Source organism: Muscardinus avellanarius (assembly GCF_963383645.1).
Source record: "Muscardinus avellanarius genome assembly, chromosome: 16".
Taxonomy (NCBI): Eukaryota; Metazoa; Chordata; class Mammalia; order Rodentia; family Gliridae; genus Muscardinus; species Muscardinus avellanarius.
The window spans coordinates 31,583,426-31,600,553 of record NC_137802.1 but is presented as its reverse complement, the minus strand read 5'-3'; the positions used below and the strand labels follow the sequence as shown (position 1 = coordinate 31,600,553).

The window sequence follows — 17,128 nt, the reverse complement described above, 5'->3', positions numbered from 1 at the left end:
CCCCTCAGTTCAATCCTCAGTACCAAAAACAAACAAAAAAATTAATTTTGTTAACATTAATTTTTATCTTAAATTCATTAACAGAATGTAGAGTTGTAAAGCTGAGGTCACTGGTTTGAGTCAATTAAAGAACATGTGAAGCCGGGCGTGGTGGCACACACTTGAAATCCCCACACTTGGGAGGCGGAGACAGGAGGATCGCACAGGTTCAAAGCCAGCCTCAGCTACTTAGTGAGGCTCTCAGCAACTTAGTGAGACCCTGTTTCCAAATAAAGTATAAAATAGGGCTGGGAGTGCAGCCCAGAGGTAGAAAGCCCCTGGGTTCTACCCTTAGTACCACCCCTCCCCCTAAAAAAAAGAACATGTGGGCTTTGGCTTCTCAGTATATTTTTGTCATCTTCTGAAACTACTTCAGCCAACAGATTTATAACTATGCCAGCTCTTAAGAGGATTTATGTTAGATCTGGATGCAATAAATCAAAGTCATTTTACTCTTTTTTTTTTTTTTTTTTGTGGGTTTGGGAATGGAACCCAAAGGCATTTGATCTCTAAGCTACACCCCCTGCCTAATTTTTCATTCTTTTTTTTTTTTTTTTTTGGTGGTACTGAGGGTGGAACCCAGAGACTTTCTACCTCCGGGCTATACTCTAGGCCTATTTTATATTTTATTTGGAAACAGGGTCTCACTAAGTTGCTGAGGCTGCCTTTGAACCTGTGCGATCCTCCTGTCTCAGCCTCCCAAGCACAGGGGTTACAAGCGTGTGCACCACCACACCTGGCTTTATTCTTTATTTTGAAAAAGGGTCTCACTGAGTTGCAGAGGGCCTCACTAAGTAGCTGAGGCTGTCCGCGAACCTTCTGTCTCAGCCTCCCAAATGCTGGGATTACAAGCGTGAGCCACCACACCTGGCTATCATTTCACTCTTCTAAAAGACAAAACACTTATGTCAAAGAGACAATAAAAAAGCAACTAGACTTTCAGATAATTTTTTCAGTGGGACAAACTCATAAATTGTATGATTTTTCCATTTAGAGAGCAGGTCTTGCTATGTTGCTCAGGCTGGCTCGTGGACTCAAGTGATCCTCCTCTCTTGGCCTACCAAGTACCTAGAACCACAGGCAGTAACACTGCACCTAGTATATCTATGGGTTTTTTTGTTTTGTTTTTTGGGTTTTTTTTTTGCAGGTCTGGGGATGGAACCCAAGGGTATTCAACTTCCGAGCTATACCTCCTGCCCTAATTTTTATTCTTTATTTTGAAACAGGGTCTCACTAAGTTGCAGAGGGCCTCACTGAGTAGCTGAGGCCATTTGCGAACCAAGATTCTCTGGTCTAAGCCTCCTGAATGCTGGGATTACAAGCGTGGGCCACCACGCCGGCGGTAGATCTATGATTTTAAAGGAAAAGCAGTAAAGGCCATAAAACGGGGTGTGGACCTCTAAAGTGACCAGCAGCAGGAGTGACTATTCTTACCTCACATCCTTCCCCACGGTCATAGCAGCAATCACTTTCTTCACAGCCTCCTTCCTCTTCTCTTTCTTTTCATTGTTGAGTTCAGCTTTTAATTCAAAGATTTCTCCTACAAGAGACGAGAAAAACATGCATGAAGTCCCAGGACCAAAGAACTAGAACAGAATATTACACTATGCAATTATACCAGGACAGCAAGACAGCAACTGAAACGAGCGTATTAAAAATTAAAAATTACAGGAGCTTGTTAGGCATGGTGTCACATGCTTGTAATCCCACTACCTGGGAGGCTGAGACAGGAGGATCAGGTAGATTCAAAGCCAGCTACTTAGTGAGGCTCTCAGCAACATAGTGAGACCCTGTTTCCAAATATAAATATAGGCCTGGGAGTACAGCCTGGAGGTAAAGTCCCTGGCCACCACCACCCACCACATCCTCCTCCTCCTCCTCCTCCTCCTCCTCCTCCTCCTTCTTCTCCTTCTCTCTCTCTCTCTCTCTCTCTCTCTCTCTCTCTCTCTCTCTCACACACACACACACACACACACACACACACACACACACACACAAATTTAAAATCCTAGAATATTAGTTGACCCACTGATAAGGATACCACTAACCAAGTTTTAAAACCTTTTAAGTTATAGCCTTAAGGTGTAATCCAGATCTTCATGAACCACAGAAGTGGGAAAAAGTCAATATCATGATATCTAATTCTGATGAGGAGAACAGTGTCTGAGGGATGACCTCTTATCAGAATTTTAAGATCCTGAGAAGAATCTATATATAAATAAGCAGGGGACAGACTTAGAAATTAATGTTTCCAAACAAGAAGAGATATCACATTGTCGTCACATTTGCCTGCTCCAATTTTATAGATTAAAAAATGAGGCTCAAAGGTCACAGAATGAGTTAAAATGCTGAGCACAGCTCTGCCACCATCTCCTGATTCTTAAATCCAAATGTTCTCAACCTTGGCCGCACAGTACTGCTGTCTGGGAAATATTTAAAAATAACAATGCTTAGGCTCCACTCTGGAACAAATGAATCAAAATGTCAAAAAATCTCATACACTGATATTTTTAGAAGCTCTCCCAAGTGATTCTAATGTACAATCAGCGCTGAGAATTAGTGCTCTAAATCAGTACTTTAATAAGTTCATGTATGGGCTTTAAAGTCCCATCCTATTTAATCAACCTAACAAGAGTAATTTTAAATCGGCAAGAATGGTACCAGGGTAATTTCTAAAGGCATAATTTTAGCCCAATGTAGTAGTGCACGCTTGTAATCCTAGTACTTGAGAGAATGAGACCAGAGGATTGCAAGTTCAAAGCCAGCCTCAATTACTTAGTGAGGCCCTCTACAACTTAGTGTGACCCTGTTTCAAAATAAAAAATTAAATAGGGCTGGGGTGTAGCCCAGAGGATGAATGCCCCTGGGTTCAATCCCCAGCACAAAAATCAATCAATCAATGGACTAATCTTGAATGACTGCTCAAGCCTTCACTGTGAGATGCCAGAAACTGTCACCAAGTTTAAGACCCAATCTCCAGGCTCCCTATCTTGAGAATGCTGGAGCCAAAATAACCCTTACCTGTTGTTTTGTTTTGTTTTTTTGGTGGTATTGGGGATGGAACCCTTCTACCTCAGGGCTACACTCCCAGACCTATTTTATATATATATTTTTTCATTTGGAAACATGGTCTCTTATGCCAGAAAGGCTGGCTTAGAACCTGCGCGATCCAACTGTCTCCACCTCCCAAGCCCGGGGATTACAAGTGTGTGCTGGGCAATCCTTAACGGCGTGGTGGCGCACGCTTAAATCCCAGCATTGAGGAGGCTAAGACCGGAGGATCGCAGTTCGTGGACAGCCTCAGCTACTTAGGCCCTCTGCAACTCAGTGAGACCCAGTTTCAAAATAAAGAATAAAAAGTAGGGCAGGGGCTGTAGCTCGGAGTTCAAATGCCCCTGGGTTCTATCCCCAGACCCACCAAACACACACACACACACACACACACACACACACACACACAGAGAGAGAGAAAACAAAGCCGGGTGCGGAGGCACACGTTTGTAATCCGCAAGCTTGGGAGGCAGACAGGAGCGCTTGGGAGGCGGAGACAGGAGGATCTCGTAGGTTCAAAGCCAGCCTCTCCGGTTTAAGAGACCCAGTTTCCAAATAAAAATAGGTCTGTAGCCCAGGGGTAGAAGGGTTTCCAGGAACCCCAGTACCACCAAAAATTAATAATGATGATGATGATGATGATGATGATGATGATGATGATATAATAATAATAATAATAATACAGAAAACAATAGCCAATAATAATAATAATACAGAAAACAATAGCCAGGCTTGGTGGCACATGCTTGTAATCTCAGGGATTGGGAGGCTGAGACAGGAAGATTGCACAGGTTCAAAGCCAGCCTCAGCTACTTAGTGAGGCTCTCAGCAACTTAGTGAGATCCTGTTTCCAAATAAAAGTATAAAATAGGTCTGGGAGTATACCCCAGAGGTAGAAAAAGCCCCTGGATTCCATCCTCAGTACCACACACACACAAAAAAAAAAAAAAACCCAGAAAATAATACATCATAAAGCACAGGAGAAAAAGGTTATCTACTCCCTGGATCTCCACCTTCCCTCTCCAGCCTCAAATTGGCCTGTAACACTGTCTCATTTTACTCCACTTTCAAGACTGCCCTCTGTGTTTTTGTTTTTTGTTTGTTTGTTCTTTTGGGTAATGGGGATTGAACCACAGACTTTATACCTCCAAGCTACACCCCCAGCCCTATTATTTATTCTTTATTTTGAAGCAGGGTCTCACTGAGCTGCAGAGGGCCTCGCTGTCTCAGCATCCTGAGATTACAAACATGCACCACCTCGCACCACGCCCAGCTTGTGTTCTTTTTAACCAGATCTCATTGACTGCACACCATGTAATCTCCCTGAAACCTCTAAATGCGCAGGATGAAATTGATAAGACTGAGCACTAAAAAGGTTTGCTTTATCAATATCCATCCCCAAAAGGCCAACAAATTGTTACCAAATCACTGTTTTATTGACAGAAGCAAAAACAGCACAGCCAGAAAAGCTGGGCCCTTAAAGAGCCCTTCTCCCTCTTCACTGAGTCCAGTGCTGCCAAACCCAGCTCTTAGGGTTCCCATCACTTACTTCTGAGAAAAGTAAAGGAAAAACAGCAGGGTTTCAGAAGTCTAAACTGTGACTAGCAGCAGGAGTTGCAGAATCAAAACAGGATGTAGCTGAAATTATTCCAGTTCCAACAGCATAAATTTAAAGAATATGTTCCAGTGGCAGCAATGGTGGGCGTAGCAGGAAGCAGAAGGAACACAGCCTATCCTTTTTTTTTTAAAATGCAGTATTTATCCAGTAGTGATTCAATCTGTAAGTCTCAAACTTTTAGCTTATTATTTTTTTTAAAGGGTTCTTTTTTTTTTTTGTCTTTTTGGAACCGGGGACTGAACCCAGAGCACCACACCTGCAAAGCAGGTGCTTTCTGCTGAGCTACATCCTGGCCCCAGTCTCAAACGTTTATAAACACCTGAATAAAAATGGTCACCAGAACCTCTTATAAGAACAGGTTTGATGAGCCAGGCGTGGTGGCCCACACTTGTAATCCCAGCATTTGGGAGATTGAGACAGGAGGATTGTGGTTCACAGACAGCCTCAGCTACTAGTGAGGCCCTTTGCAACTCAGTGAGACCCTGTTTCAAAATAAAGAATAAAACATAGGGTTGGGGGTGTAGCTCAGAGGTAGAATGCCTTGGATTCCATCCCCAATACCACAAAATATAAATTAATTAATTAATATGAGAAATATTTAAAAACTCCACACCAGACCACTGAAATCAAGTTATTTAGGTTTGAGGTGGAGACATCAGTATTGCTTTAACTTCTCTGGGCAGCTCCACTGTGTAGCCAAGATAGAAGGCCAGCTGGTAAATGATGTAGTTATGCAACCCACTAAGGATTTTTTTCTATATTATAATCAAGCTTGTTTACCCACAGATATGGATAAGACAGATGCTTGAGCTTATGGGAAAAGTCCTGGTGCTCCTTGCTTCAGCCACTACACTTGCCTTACTTCTTTAACTCAATCTTAAAGTTCTAAGATTCTGTCCTCAGTATTTTGCCACATTTGTTTAGACTCTCTATATCTTTATGAACTTTTTACTTATACCACTTAAAGCTGTAGACATCATACTTCTTTTGCCCTGAACACATCCATATATTTTGTAAGAACAAAGAAATTCTTTTATATGATCTTAACACAATACCTAAAATATTGATATACTGCCAGATATGATGGAGCACGCTTGTAATCCCAGCATTTGGGAGGCTAAGACAGGAGGATCAGAGGCTTGAAGACAGCCTCAGTTACTTAGTGAGGCCCTCTGCAATTTAGTGAGACCTTGTTTCAAAACAAATTAAAAATTGTCCCTGTACCCAAAAATAAGTGTGTGTGTGTGTGTGTGTGTGTGTGTGTGTGTGTGTGTGTAAGTAAGTAAGTAAGTAAGTGGGGATTAAACCCAGAGCATTCTACCTCTGAGCTCCACTGCCAGCCTTTATTTTTATTTTTACTTATTTATTTTTTCAGAACTGGGGATAAAATCCAGGGGCATTCTACCTCTGAGCTACACCCCCAGCCCTATTTTTATTCTTTATTCTGAAACAGGGTCTCACTGAGTTGCAAAGGGCCTCACTAAATAGCCAAGGCTGTGTATGAACTGCGATTCTCCTGTCTCCGCCTCCCAAATACTGGGACAAGTGTGCGCCACCACAACCAACTTAGTTTTTATTTTGAAACAGGGTCTCACTAGGTTGCTGAGAGCCTTGCTAAGTTGCTGGAGCTCTCCCCAAACCTGTAATATTATTGTCTCAACCTGCCAAGTACTGGAATTATAGCCACCATGCCCAGCTCAAGAGGTATAATATTCCCATGCACTGTTTTACATTATCCCTTTACTAAATGTAAAATTTTTAAAATCAGGTGTACTAATAAATGCACTTATATACACAGAAGAAGACTGAGGATATATACTCCCATTTGAGAATAGGGAAAAGGAGAGAACAAACCTTTTTACTTTTTTACACATCATTTTAATAGTATAGCTATAATTTTTATGTCAAAGTAAAAAATTAAAAGCTGGCATGAGGCGGGCATGGTGGTGCACTCTTGTAATCTCAGTACTTGGGAGGCTTAGACAGGAGAATCACGGTTTGCGGACAGCCTGAGCTTCTTGGTGAGGCCATTTGCAACTCAGTGAGACCCTGCTTCAAAATTAAAAACAAAAATAGGGCTGAGGGTATAGCTTAGAGGTAGAATGTCCCTTGGTTCCATCCCCAGTGCCACAAAATGAATGAATGAATGAATGAATGATAAAAAAAATTAATTTACTCATAAAAGACATTCATCTGCCGGGCATGGTAGAGTACGCTTGTAATCCCCACGCTTGGGAGGCAGAGACAGGAGGATCGTGCTGGTTCAAGGCCAGCCTCGCTGGCTTAAGAGACCGTTTCCAAATTTAAAAAAATATAAAAAAATAGGTCCGGGAGTGTAGCCCGGAGGTAGAAGGGTTTCCAGGAACCCCAGTACCACCAAAAAAAATTTAAAAAAAGACATTCATCTGTAGAAGATTCCCAATAAGACTGACAATATATGTGTCTCAAAGACGTTAGGAACATTTGACTTGGGACAATCTAACATTACAACTTTTGAAAACCTTCCTGATTTAATCAGTTTCTCCCACTTACCCTTTTTATTTGTTGTGAAGTACTTGGAGTCAGTCATGATTTTGGATCTTTAACGTGCACCTACAGTAAGAGGAAAAAAAAATTCTTTATCCAAGTTATATACATCCAACAAGGCATTTTATAATTTTAAGAAATTAAATTAAACCAGCATTCGGGAGGCTGAGACCTGGAGGATCGCGGTTCGAAGACAGCCTCAGCTACTTAGTGATGCCCTCTACAACTCAGTGAGACCCGGTTTTAAAATACAGAATAAAGCCGGGCGTGGTGGCGCACGCTTATAATCCCCGTGCTTGGGAGGCAGAGACAGGAGAATCGCGCAGGTTCGAAGCCAGCTGCGCGCGCTGGCTTAGGAGACCGTTTCCAAATATAAAATGTAAAAAGAGGTCTGGGAGTGTAGCCCGGAGGTAGAAGGGCTTCCAGGAACCCCAGTATCACCAAAAAAAAAAAAAAAAAAAAAAAACAGAATAAAAAATAGGGCAGGGGGTGTAGCTCGGAGGTCAAATGCCCCTGGGTTCCATCCCCAGACCCCCCCAAAAAAATTAATTTAAAAAATATATTTAAGAATTTCTTTCTGTGTGTGTGTGGTACTGGGGGTGGAACCCAGGAGCATTCGACCTCCAAGCTACAACACCAGCCCTATTTTTTATTCTTTATTTTGAAACAGGGTCTCGCTGAGTTGCAAAGGGCCTCACTAAATAGCTGAGGCTGCCCGTGAACCATAATCCTCTGGTCTCAAGCCTCCCAAATACTGGGATTACAAGCATGTGCCACCATGCCCAGCCCATATTTAAGAATTTCTGCACTCAAAAATGAGTGTTTTTGCTGGGCATGGCGGTGCATGCCTGTAATTCTAGTACTTGGGAGGCTGAAGCAAGAAGATCACAGGTTCAAGGACAACCTTAGCAATATACAAGACTCTCAGCAACCTAACGAAACCCTGTTTCAAAACGAAAATTAAGAAGAGCTTGGGGTGTAGCTCAAAGGTTGTACCACACACACAAAAAGTATTTTCTTCCTTACCAGCTGTTGATTCAAGAGATGCAGGGAAGAATACATACATACATACATATATATACACATACACACACACACATACATACATACACACACATATATATATTTGTACACATGCATATACACAAAAACATACATGTGAAACTGCTGCCTCAAGGAAGTACTACGGTCAAAGTCTAAAGGCTAATGCAATGTAATAATAATCTGAACCTACTATGGTGTGATTTTTATCCACGATTATCTCAAAGCTTGCCAGAGAGAAAGCTAGACTTCTCAGTAAACACATCTTCAATTAATCGAACACTTAAGAAAAATTCATTTTGAAAGATATCTCCATAACTTTTCAGGAAAATCTGGCTCCCTACCTCAAGATGGAGTCACTCCAAAGCATATATATTTTGTGTGTGTGTGTGTGTGTGTGTGTGTGTGTGTGTGTGTGTGTGTATGGTACTGGGGGTGGAACTCAGGGGCTTTTCTACCTTCGGGCTGCACTTCCAGACCTATTTTATACTTTATTTGAAAACAGGGTCTCACTAAGTTGCTGACAGCCTCATTCCATAGCTGAGGTTGGCTTCGAACCTATGCGATCCTCCTGTCTCAGCCTCCCAAGCACTGGAATTACAAGCGTGCGCCACCACGCCCGGCTCCAAAAGCATATATTCTAAAGTAGTATAAGATCAAGAGAGAAAACAATTCTGCCAACCTAGTCAGCAGTACATAAAGTTTTCTCTAAAAGTAATCTCTTTCAGATAAAAGTCTAAATTAGTAAAATAATATTCTTTCACAACATAGAGGCAACATGTTTTATATATGGATTTTTAAAAATTGTGGTCTTCAGCTGGGCACACACCTGTAATTCTAGTATTTGGAAACCCAAATTGGAGAAAATTGCAGGTTCAAGGCCAGCCTCAGCAATTTGGCAAGACCATAGTAACTTAGTGAGATCCTGTTTCAAAATAAACAAATAAAATAGGGGCGTGATGGTGCACACTTGTAATCCTAGTACTTGGGAGACTGAGACAAGAGGATCGCAGGTTCACTGCCAGCCTCAGCTACTTAGTGAGGCCCCCGAAACTTAGGGAGACCCTATTTCAAAATAAAGAGTAAGAAAGCCGGGCTTGGTGGCACACGCTTGCCATCCCAGCATTCGGAAGGCTGAGACCAGAGGATCGCGGTTTGCAGACAGCCTCAGCTACTTAGTGAGGCCCTCTGCAACTCAGTGAGACCCAGTTTCAAAACAAAGAATAAAAAATAGGGTAGGGGGTGTAGCTCAGAGGTCGAATGCCCCTGGGTTCCATCCCCAGACCCGCAAAAAATAAAATAAAATAAAATAAAGAATAAAAAATAGGGCTGGAGTGTAGCTCAGAGGTAGAATGCCCCTGAGTTCAATTCCCAGTACTGCAGAAACAAACAAAAAAAGAAAAAAGGAGACAAACAAAGAAGGAAGGAGAGGCGGGGCCTGGGGGTATAGCTCAGAGGCAGAATGGTGCTGGGTTCAATCCCCAGTACTTAAGATATGTTTGCCCAAGTACCCCCCCCCCACCAAAAACATTGTGGTCTTCATATTTCCAACAATCTGTATTTATCTCAACAGTATTCCCAAAGAATAATGCCAATTAACAGCTAAAAACACAGCAAAAGAATGAAATGTTCATTCACACATTGAGTACAAAAGAGAATCCGAACCTGCTAACGCACATGTGTCTCAGCTAGTTCCCGTGACACACGCCTGCAATCTCTGTACTTAGGAGGCTGAGGCAGTAGGATCCCAAGTTTCAAGCCAGCATGCAGTAACTTAAAAGACCATTTCAAAAGAGAAAATAAACCAGGGTTGGAGATGAAGCTTAGACATAGAACACCTCTGGCTTCGGTACTTCAACAACAAGAACATGGATCGTATCCCTAACCCTGGCACTTCAGCTCTGAGTTCCAGGAGAAGGAATGCGGCTGACGCCTGGCTCTACCAGAACATCAAAACCTGCACGGGCTGGTCATGCTGCCTCCAAATAAGGAGACAATGTTTTCTCACTTCAGAAACTGTAGGACTTGCCCAAAGTCCTTGACTTCTTTAAGTATATTCAACTTTCTGAAAAGAATACTCCTTCTGCACACAAAAATGAGCATCTTCTTCCCTTATTGCCATCATGATCAATGCTTATTACTAACTCCAGGACAAGATATCTGGGACCTGCTCATTATTATCAAGTCAATACAATTTGAGCCATAACTCAAATACACTTGGCAAAACAAGAAAAAATAGGGATCTTGGAGAAAAGGCCTTGAGTACCAAATAAATCAATGTGAGTAAAAGAAAAAGGCCACCAGGCATGGTGGCACACGTTTGTGATCCCTGCGTTTGGGAGGCGGAGACAAGAGGATCACGCAGGTTTGAAGCCAGCCTCGGTGGCTTAAGAGACGTTGTTTCAAAATAAAAAAAATATTTAAAGTAGGTCTGGGAGTGTAGCCCGGAGGTAGAAGGGTTTCCAGGAACCCCAGTACCACCAAAATAAATAAATAAATAAATGCCAGGTAAACCTAAAATAATGAAGATAGCTGGTGTAAATCTGATCCCTAATCTAATGGAAATTATGCTCATTTGCTCTTTCCAACCAGCCATTTACTATTTATGGTCTTGATCCTAATACAACAGTTCTTTAGGCTGTACCAAAAATCACTGGATTACCCTACTAAAAAAAGTGAGTTAAACCCAGCTTGGTGGTGCACACTTGTAATCCCAGCATTTGGGAGGCTGAGCAGGAGGATCTGGGTTTGCAGACAGCCTCTGCCCTTTGCAACTCTGTGAGACCTTGTTTCAAAATAAAGAATAATAAAAAATTGGGCTGGGGCTGTAACTCGGAGGTAGAATGCCTCTGGGTTCCATCCCTAGTATCAAAAAAAAAAAAAAATTGAGCTAGAACTCACAAATATCATAAGAGAATACACAAGACTCTGTCCTCATATGTTATAATTAAAAATTAATCTATAACAAACACTTGCTTTATGCAATGCTTCCAAAATGCTTTTCTAGAAAAAATTCAAAGAATGCTATAATCACTTAATCCATTAATGATGTAAACTATATATGAAGTGAATAAATGAAGAAGAAATTCTTCATATAAAAAAGACTTGGAATGAGCAGCCTGTGGTGGCTCAAGTTTGTAATCCCAGCATTTGGGAGTCTGATACAGGAGAATCCCAGTTCGTGGACAGCTACTTAGTGAGCCCTTTTGCAACTCAGTGAGACCCATTTTCAAAATAAAGAATAGAAAAAATAGGGCTGGGGGTGTAGCTCAGAGGTAGAATGCCCCTGGGTTTCATCCCCAGTACTGCAAAAAAAAAAAAAAAAAAAAAAAAAAAAAAAAGACTTGGAAGAAAATGTATCTATGAATTTACACATACAAGCAAAAAAAAAACCCAATATACAGAAATGATCACTAGAACCTAAAAGGAGTTGCTACAGCTCAAATCCATTATGGTCTATGTTGTTATGCTATTTTATTTATATAGTTTTTTGTTGTACTGGGGCTTAAACCCAAAGGCATTCTATGTCGAAATAAAACCCAGTCCTTTTTGTTTTTGAAACAGAGTCTCTCTAAGCTAAGAATCTCACTAAGTTGCTGGGGCTGGTTTCAAACCTGCCATCCTCTTAGTCTCCTAAATACTGGAATTACAGGCATGCACTACCACATCTGACTGTTATGCCATTCTAAATCCCATGTGGTCACCAAAACTTCAAATGTGCTTAAGTTTTTTTTGTTTTGTTTTGTTTTTTTTTTGTGTGTGTGTGTGTGTGTTTGGTTTTTTTGTTTGTTTTTTGTTTTTTGTTTTTTTTTTAGTACTGGGGATGAAACCCAAGGGGATTCTACCTCTGAATCCTCCCCCTCCTCCCAGCTCTATTTTTTATTCTTTATTTTGAAACACGGTCTCACTAAGTTGCAGAGAGCCTCACTAAGTAGCTGAGGCTGGCTGTGAACCTGTGATTCTCCTGTCTCAGCCTCTCAAGTACTAGGATTACAAGCATGCTACACCACACACCGCCTGTGCTTAAGATTTAAGATAAAAATTTGCTTGAAGTGTTTATTTGGTTTCTTGAGAAAAGCAAATAACATCTTCTAAAGTTCTCATTGATATATACACACACATTAAATTCTCAACAGAAATTTTGTGTATGGTACTGGGGATGGAACCCAGGGGCATTCTACTTCTGAGCTACACCCCCAGCCCTATTTTTTAGTCTTTTTATTTTTCTAAACAGGGTCTCACTGAGTTGCAAAGGGCTTCACTAAGTAGCTGAGGCTGTCGGCAAACCCGGATCCTCCTGTCTCAGCCTCCCAAATGCTGGGATTACAAGCGTGTGCCACCACACCTGGCTTCAACAGAAATTTTCACTACATTCTATTATCATATATACATATTTTTAAATGAAATACACTCAGTAACTTGCTAGATAGAGATATAGCCAGATTTTCCAAAATACGGGATGGTGAAAAATGATTTCTATATTTAGAAGCAACAGAGAAGTAGACAAGATGGAGCCGAAGAAAATATAGTTTGCTCAAATGCCTCAAACATCAAAGTCCTCCTGGAAAAAATATTCCTCAGGAGAGGTCCAGGAATGAGTAAAGCCTTGATGGAATTTAAACTCATACCACCTTCCTACCAGATTAATCCTAACAGGTCACTGGCTATTCCTTTTATTTATTTATTTATTTATTTATTTTTTGCGGTCACTGGCAATTCTGAGGCTTGTGTGCCATATGGTCTAGGGACATTGTTAAACAACATCGCTGCCATAGTTAAAACACAAAATCATTCTTACTTGTCCTAGCCCAGAGTGTGATGTCACTGCATTTCACAGGAGGCCTCCCTGCTCAGCATTATAGATATCTAGATTTAACATAACCTAGTTTCCGTCAAATATAGGTTGCACCAGTCCCCCCTCTCTTTCCATTCCTCCCTCCCTCCCAACCCCTAAAAGAGAAAAAGACACTCAGGAGGCAAAATAAGATTCATAGCCTGGGTAGAATAAGGTCAGGGGAAAAAAACTAATGTCTTGATTTCAGCCAGGTGTGGTGTCACACACTTGTAATCCTAGTACTTTGGAGGCTGAGACATGAGGATTGGAGGTTTGCAGCCAGCCTGAGATACTTAGGTAGTGAGGCCCTCTGCAACTTGGTGAGACCTTGTTTCAAAATAAAGAATAGCCGGGATTGGGGGGCTGTGGTGTTTGAAGGCAACCTTAGCTGGCTTAAGAGACCCTGTTTCCAAATAAAAAAATATTTGACCCAGAGGTCAAATGCCTCTGAGTACCATCCCCAGACTCGCAAAAAAAAAAAAAAAAAAAATAGCGCCTGGCGTGGTGGCGCACACTTGTAATCCCCGAGCTTGGGAGGTGGAGACAGGAGGATCGCGCAGATTCGAAGCCAGCCTCGCTGGCTTAAGAGAACTTGTTTACAAATAAAAATATAAAAATGGATCTGGGAGTATAGCCCGGAGGTAGAAGGCCCCTGGCTTCCATCCCCAGTACCACAAGAAAAAAAAAAAAAAAAGAAAGGAAGGAGGGAAGGAAGGGAGGGAGGGAGGGAAGGGCTGGAAGTGTAGCTTGAAGGTAGAATGCCCCTGGTTCAAGTCCTAGTACTACAAAACATCAACAACAACAAAGGTCTTGATTTCAAATGGCTTTCTGGGAAATAGCAGCAGTTGGTAATTTTTGCACATTGTTATTATTGTTATTTTGCTCAAAACAGGCTTTACAGTTAAGTGTTCATAGTGAAAAACTAGCCAAAGTGAAGCAAATTATAAAGCAGAAAGGTCACTCCAACAAGAATGAACATTTACAAGAGTTAGAGGTGGTGTTTGGTGAGTTTTTCATTGTCATTTGTTTTTTTTTGGTTTTTTTTTTTTTTTTTTGGTGGTACTGGGGTTCCTGGAAGCCCTTCTACTTCCGGGCTACACTCCCAGACCTATTTTTTATACTTTTTTATTTGGAAACAGGGTCTCATAAGCCAGCGCGCGCGGCTGGCTTCGAACCTGCGCGATCCTCCTGTCTCTGCCTCCCAAGCGCGGGGATTACAAGTGTGCGCCACCACGCCCGGCTCATTGTCATTTGTTTTGATTTGTGATACTAAGAATGAACCTAGAGGCAGTCTAGCTCTGAGGTACACCTTTATGTCTTCCTAAGTCCTAGAGAGTTTTGCTTAAGTTGCTGAGGCTCATCACAAATCTGCAACCCTGTCTTAACCCCCCAAATTCTGAGATTACAGGCACTCACCACCACACCTAGTTTATTTGTTGGTTTGAGGGGGTGGGGGTACTAGGGATTAAAAAAGACAGGGGATCTACCTCTAAGCTACATTCTCAGCCCTATTTTATTTTTAAAGCAGAGTCTCACTAAGTTATTACACAAGGCTGGTCTCAAACCTATGATCATCCTGTCTCAGCCTCCCAAGGACTGGGATTATAGGTATGTACCACCATGCCTGGCTTAGAAGTGTTAAATTCATTTGTAATCAAATATTCAATAATAACACAAAAAATAGTTATCATGTATTGTTTAGCTCATCAGAGATTATTAAACATTTAAAATCTAAAATCACCTGTGGTTTCTAGTTTTTTAGTTTTTTATTTATTTTATTTATTTATTTATTTATTTATTTATTTATTTATTTATTTATTTTGGTGGTACTGGGGTTCCTGGAAACCTTTCTACCTCCGAGCTACACTCCCAGACCCAGTTTTATATTTTTATTTGGAAACAGGGTCTCTTAAGCCAGCAAGTCTGGCTTCAAACCTGCGCAATCCTCAGGCCACCACGGGGCGCTATTTTTATTTTAATTTTTTTGCGGGTCTGGGGATGGAATCCAGAGGCATTTGACCTCTGAGCTACAACTCCTGCCCAAATTTTTTATTCTTTATTTTGAAACAGGTTCTCACTGAGTTGAAGAGGGCCTCACTAAGTAGCTGAGGCTGTCCACAAACTGCGATCCTCTGTTCTCGGTCCCCCAAATGCTGGGATTACAAGCATGTGCCACCATGCTCAGCTCTGTGGTTTGTATTTAAACATAACAAACTACAAAATAATTTATAGTAAATTAGAAAAAGAAACAAGCTCCAAGTTTTATGTTCAATTGTTAACAAAATACCAATAAATTCTGGAAAACTTAAGCCTGGAAAGAAGGATAGAAAGGAGACCATGTCCTGTCTAAATATTCCTTGTGCAAACCGGGCATAGTGGCGCATGCTTATAATCCCAGCATTTAGGAGGCTGAGACAGGAGGATCGTGGTTAAAGGACAGCCTCACCTACTACTTAGGCCTTTTGCAACTCAGTGAGACCCTATTTCAAAATAAAGAATAAAAAATAGGGCTGGGGGTGTAGCACAGAGGTATGCCCCTAGGTTTCATCCACAGTAACACAATACACACATACACACACACACACACACACACACACACACACACACACAAACACACACACACACACACATACACACACTGCAAATGAGTTTGGCAGTGCATGTCTGTAATCTCAGTATTGGGGGAGTGAAATAGGAGGATCACAGGTTCAAGCCCAGCCTCAGGAATTTAGCAAGTTCTTCAGGAACTTAGTGAAACTCTGTTTCAAAGTAAAAAACAAAATAGGACTGGGGATGTAGCTCAGAGGTTGAATCTAACCTTTAGGTTCAATTCTCAATCAATCAATCACACACACACACAGAGCCAGGCATGGTGGTGCACACCTGTAATCTGAGTACTTGGGAGGCTGAGGCAAAAGGATTACAGGTTTGAGGACAGTCTCAGCAATTAGTGAGACGCTTTTTTGTTTTAAAAATAAAACAAAGCCCAGCGTGGTGGCACAGGCTTGTAATCCCCGTGCTTGGGAGGCGGAGACAGGAGGATCGTGCTGGCTTAAGAGACCCTGTTTAAATAAATAAATAAATAAATAAATATAAAAAAATAAAATAAAACAAAGCTGGGGTATAGCTCAGAGGTAGAATGCCCATAGTTCAATCCCCAGTACTACACACACACACACACACACACACACACACACACACACACCACACACACACAGAGCTTGGTTCAAATTATTCCTAAAACAATATTCTAAAATGCTTCTCTCGAGCCGGGCGTGGTGGCGCACGCTTGTAATCCCCGCGCTTGGGAGGCTGAGACAGGAGGATCGCGCTGGTTCGGAGCCAGCCTCGCTGGCTTAAGAGACCCTGTTTCCACATAAAGTTAAAAAAATATTCTGCAACTCAGTGAGACCCGGTTTCAAAATAAAGAATAAAAAATAGGGCAGGGGGTGTAGCTCGGAGGTAGAATGCCCCTGGGTTCCATCCCCAGACCGGCAAAAAAAAAAAAAAAATAGGTCAGCCGGGCGTGGTGGTGCACGCTTGTAATCCCCGCGCTTGGGAGGCTGAGACAGGAGGATCATGCAGGTTCAAAGCCAGCCTCAGCTGGCTTAAGAGAGAGAGAGAGCCTGTTTCCAAATAAAATATAAAATAGGTCTGAGAGTGCAGCCCGGAGGTAGAAGGCCCCTGGGTTCCATCCCCAGTACCACCAAAAAAAAAAAAAAAAAAAAAAAAGGTCTGGGAGTGTAGCCCGTGGGAGTGTAGCCCGGAGGTAGAAGGGCTTCCAGGAACCCCAGTACCACCAAAAACAAAAACAAAAAATAAAATGCTTCTCTCTTAAAGAAAAGGATGGCAGGCACGGTGGTTCACCCCGTACCCCTGTAATCCTAGTTTTTGAGAATGAAACAGGAGGACTGCAGATTCAAGGACAGCCTTAGCAACTTACCAATACCCTCAGCAACTTAAACCCTGTTTCAAAATAAACAATAAAATAAGGCTGGGATGTAGGGGTATGATTCAGA

General features: G+C 41.8%; 1 protein-coding gene across 2 annotated transcripts in view; it reads right to left on the bottom strand.

Moving 5' to 3' along the window:
* AP2B1 (adaptor related protein complex 2 subunit beta 1) overlaps positions 1 to 7,277 on the bottom strand; it is a gene marked incomplete at both ends in the record, with an annotated part of 129,502 nt that extends 122,225 nt beyond the window's left edge. For both annotated transcript variants that reach the window (XM_080713694.1, XM_080713695.1), the window contains 2 exons: positions 1,474 to 1,579; positions 7,241 to 7,277. In XM_080713694.1, coding sequence (XP_080569820.1) covers positions 1,474 to 1,579; positions 7,241 to 7,277 — 143 coding nt within the window. The remainder of the gene's footprint in view (positions 1 to 1,473; positions 1,580 to 7,240) is intronic.
* Positions 7,278 to 17,128: the final 9,851 nt, after the last annotated feature.